Source organism: Eschscholzia californica, unplaced genomic scaffold, assembly GCF_041429995.1.
Source record: "Eschscholzia californica isolate CP2 unplaced genomic scaffold, dmEscCali1.0.p SCAF_1, whole genome shotgun sequence".
Classification (NCBI taxonomy): Eukaryota; Viridiplantae; Streptophyta; class Magnoliopsida; order Ranunculales; family Papaveraceae; genus Eschscholzia; species Eschscholzia californica.
In genome coordinates this window covers 40166758-40170271 of record NW_028238198.1, presented here as the reverse complement: position 1 = coordinate 40170271, position 3514 = coordinate 40166758, and the positions used below count along the sequence as shown (strand labels likewise).

At 34.6% G+C, this 3514-nt stretch overlaps 1 protein-coding gene across 1 annotated transcript; it reads right to left on the bottom strand.

Moving 5' to 3' along the window:
- Nucleotides 1-1458: 1458 nt before the first annotated feature.
- Nucleotides 1459-2151, bottom strand: LOC147566795 (uncharacterized). Its single transcript, XM_086655615.1, has one exon. It carries the CDS (start codon nucleotides 2149-2151, stop codon nucleotides 1459-1461), a length of 693 nt encoding a protein of 230 aa, XP_086511741.1.
- Nucleotides 2152-3514: the final 1363 nt, after the last annotated feature.

The window sequence follows — 3514 nt, the reverse complement described above, 5'->3', positions numbered from 1 at the left end:
TAACATGAGAAGGATTTAAGAAAAATATTGGTTTAGAGAGAGGGGGGAGAGAGAGGGAATGGACGCATAAAACGGAACGAGAAAGACGAACAAAAACATCACCAAACAGTGAAAGCCAAGAAGTACCGGTGGTGAACATGCGTTAAAGATAGAAATCAAGGGAGAGAGAGTTAGTTTAGATTTGGGTTGTCCCCTTAAAAAATCATAGATTATTTTTGGGTTATTTCCCAAATAGCCCCCAACTTTGTGACCAGCTTCCTGCATAGCCCCTTACTTTATCAAAAATACCCAGATGACTCCCTCTTTCAGTTACCGTTATAACTCCGTTAACTAGTCATCACTTCTCTCTCCTCCATTTCATCTCCCAATTTTCCGGTCGATAACCTTCAAATATAAAAAAGAAAAAAATTCCTCTCTTCCCTCTCTCTTTAGATCTGGTGAACCAGATCTGGTTCACCAAATCTAGAGAGATGAGAGATTTTTTTTTAATTTTTTTTAGAGAGGAATGTTTTTTTTTATTATTTTTGCAGATCTGGTTCACCATTTTTTTTAATTTTTGTAGATCTGGTTCACCAAAAATAGATCCATTTTTCCAAGTAAAATCGTCAATAAACGTAATAAATACCTTTTATTACCATTTTAGCATGGATCAATAGGTCTGCAAATATCATAATGCACTTCTTTGCTCTCAATGCTTTCCCTTTTGGAAATGGATCCCGGTGTTGTTTGCCAATGACACACCCTTCACATATATACTTGATGTTTCTGATCAATAAGAGGAAGACCAACAACCATATTCTTTTGATGGAGTCATTTTAGTCCATTGAAATTGAGATGCCCATAACGAAGATGCCATAGCCAACCTTAATCTTTTGTCATAGCTGAGAAACAAGGAAGTATACCATTCTTGATATGCAAAGGAAACATAAAATTGGTCGTCATTTTTACTTGAGCAATTAGGTCTTTTGTTGGATGAAAAATTGAACTCTTATCTTGCAGTTGCCAAATACTTAATAAATTACTTTTAAAAGTAGGGGCAAAGTAAACTTCATATATATATATATATATATATTTCAGTGCTATTAGAGTTTTGAATTGCCACTTTACCCTTTCTCATAACAAATCTTTTTGACTCGTCACCCCATCTCACAAGAGTGCGAAAAGAATCATCAAACTCAGAAAACAATGATATATCTCCAGATATATGGTTACTGCAATCAGAATCTATGTACCATGTATCTTGATGACTTTCTTCAATTTTGTGATAAAAAATAAGAAGACAAATTGGTTCTTCTTCTTTTTCCACACAATTTGATTTTTCTATGTTAAAACGACATTCAGAACAAAAGTGCTCATACTTTTGCATCCATAACGCTTTATTTTGGATTTCTCAAATGACTTTGATCCATTGCCTCATTCTCTATTAATCTTTTTCCGATCTGATGCTTCAGATTTATCTTATTTGGTTTCCCTGCCTTTACCTTTCTTCTTCCAATGTTGGTTATGAATGGTAAGTTGTGCTTGCAATTCTTGTTTGACTGCAATGTGTTGGTTTCTCTTCTCATGGACTATCATTATACTCATTAATTCATCGACAGAAAGTTCGTATAAATCTTTTGATTCTTCAATGGAACATACCACGTACTCAAACTTTGGAGTCATTGATCGAATTACCTTTTTGATTATTCTGATATCTTCCATATTCTCACCATTGACCCTCATTTTATTGACAACAACCATGGTTCTAGAAAAATAATCAGAAACAGATTCTGAAATTTGCATTCGTAGATTTTCAAAATCCTCACGGAGAGCTTGAAGATAAGCATGTTTAACCCGTTCTAATCCTTCGTATTTCATTTTCATGGCTTCCCAGATTTGCATAGGAGTATTTTGGTGAGTTATTTCTACTATGGAATGATCAATTGCTTGCAATAGGTAGTTTTTCACCTTCAATCTTAACTCTCTGAACATAGTTTTTTGTACTTCCAATAAAGTTTTGGCTTCAGCTTCCGTCGTAGATTCGTGTACACCAATTTGCACAAGATGCCAATATTCTTTGGATCTTAGGAAATTTTCCGTTAACTTACACCAATGATCGTAATGACCTTCAAATCGTGTGATCGCAGGTTTCACAAAGTTTTCTGGCGCCATTGCAAGGATTACAAAAAGAAAGTCACCACAGAAAAAGGTGAAAAACAAAACATAACATCACACAAGTAGATAAGAGTTGCCACTCTTTGCTGAATCTACTTTTAATTTTCAAAAACCTGGCTCTGGTACCAGATGTAGATTATAATCAGAACTGAGTTCAAAAACATACTTTATTAGTTCTTTCAAACTACTTGAATAGACTTACATACAAAATACACTCGGCTAAAAATGAGGACTACTCAGCCCACATTACTGTATAACTAATACTTAGTCAAATTAACTAACCAGAAAATACTCTAACACTTTATTGACTAATTCAAACTCTAACATGTTACGCTCCCACAAATTGAACGGAGAAGAAATTGAAAGTTCATCTTGAAAAATAACTCGATAACTTTGACATAATTGAGACGATCATTGAATTGGTTGGCGATTAAACTTGGATTTGGTGTAGATAACGCAAATAACCAAGTAATCTAGGGATAATAATGACGAGCGAACATCTATAATAATACAAACAACTGGTTCAAAAAATCGAGAGCAAACTAACTTAGGAATAAACCACTCGGAATTTTAAATTGGACATAATCACATTGGATTCAGAGGTCTGTTGCTTGCACTTAGTGAGTTTGGTCAAACTGGACGCAGAGGCCCGTGGCAACAAGAAAAACTGCGTCAAAACAAAGGCGATAATTGACGACCAATATGATTTCCAACTGGGAAGAAACTTAACAACTTCTCGTAACAAAATTTCCTTTACAAATATGGATCTTGCATCCAAATGAAACTTACTTGAACAATCAACCAAATTCGTAAACAATTGATTATGATTAGTCTTTCAATTTGAGAAGAGCAACATGGAAAAGATTATGTCTTTATGTCTTTTTTTTTTTGTTGAACTATATCTTTATGTCTTGAATCAGATTTTTGATGACAACCAGTAATAACGGAAATGCAAGATTGCCCTATTGGGTTACCCAATGGATGACATGTCCAGTCAGCAAGCTGACTGGATTTAGTTGAAAATTTGGCTCCGAGAATCCGGACAGTTAAAAACAAACCGTCCAGATTAAACACCTTCCAAATTTCAAAAAATGTTCACTTCGGTGCTGTTTGTTTTTCCAAAATTTCAGATCTGAAATCTGAATTGATCCCAATTCAGATTTCAGATGTTTGTTTTTTGTATTTAAGAAAATCTGAAAATGGGGCTGAATTGGATTGTGGTCTGAATAGGCTGAAAACACTCCCACATATTTCAGACTTCAAAACAAGTCTGAAAAAGAGACCCAAATTCTGAAATAGATCAAATGACTCCTATGCCCATCTGGTTCACAAAAAATCTCTCTAATTTCTCAGCACCCGA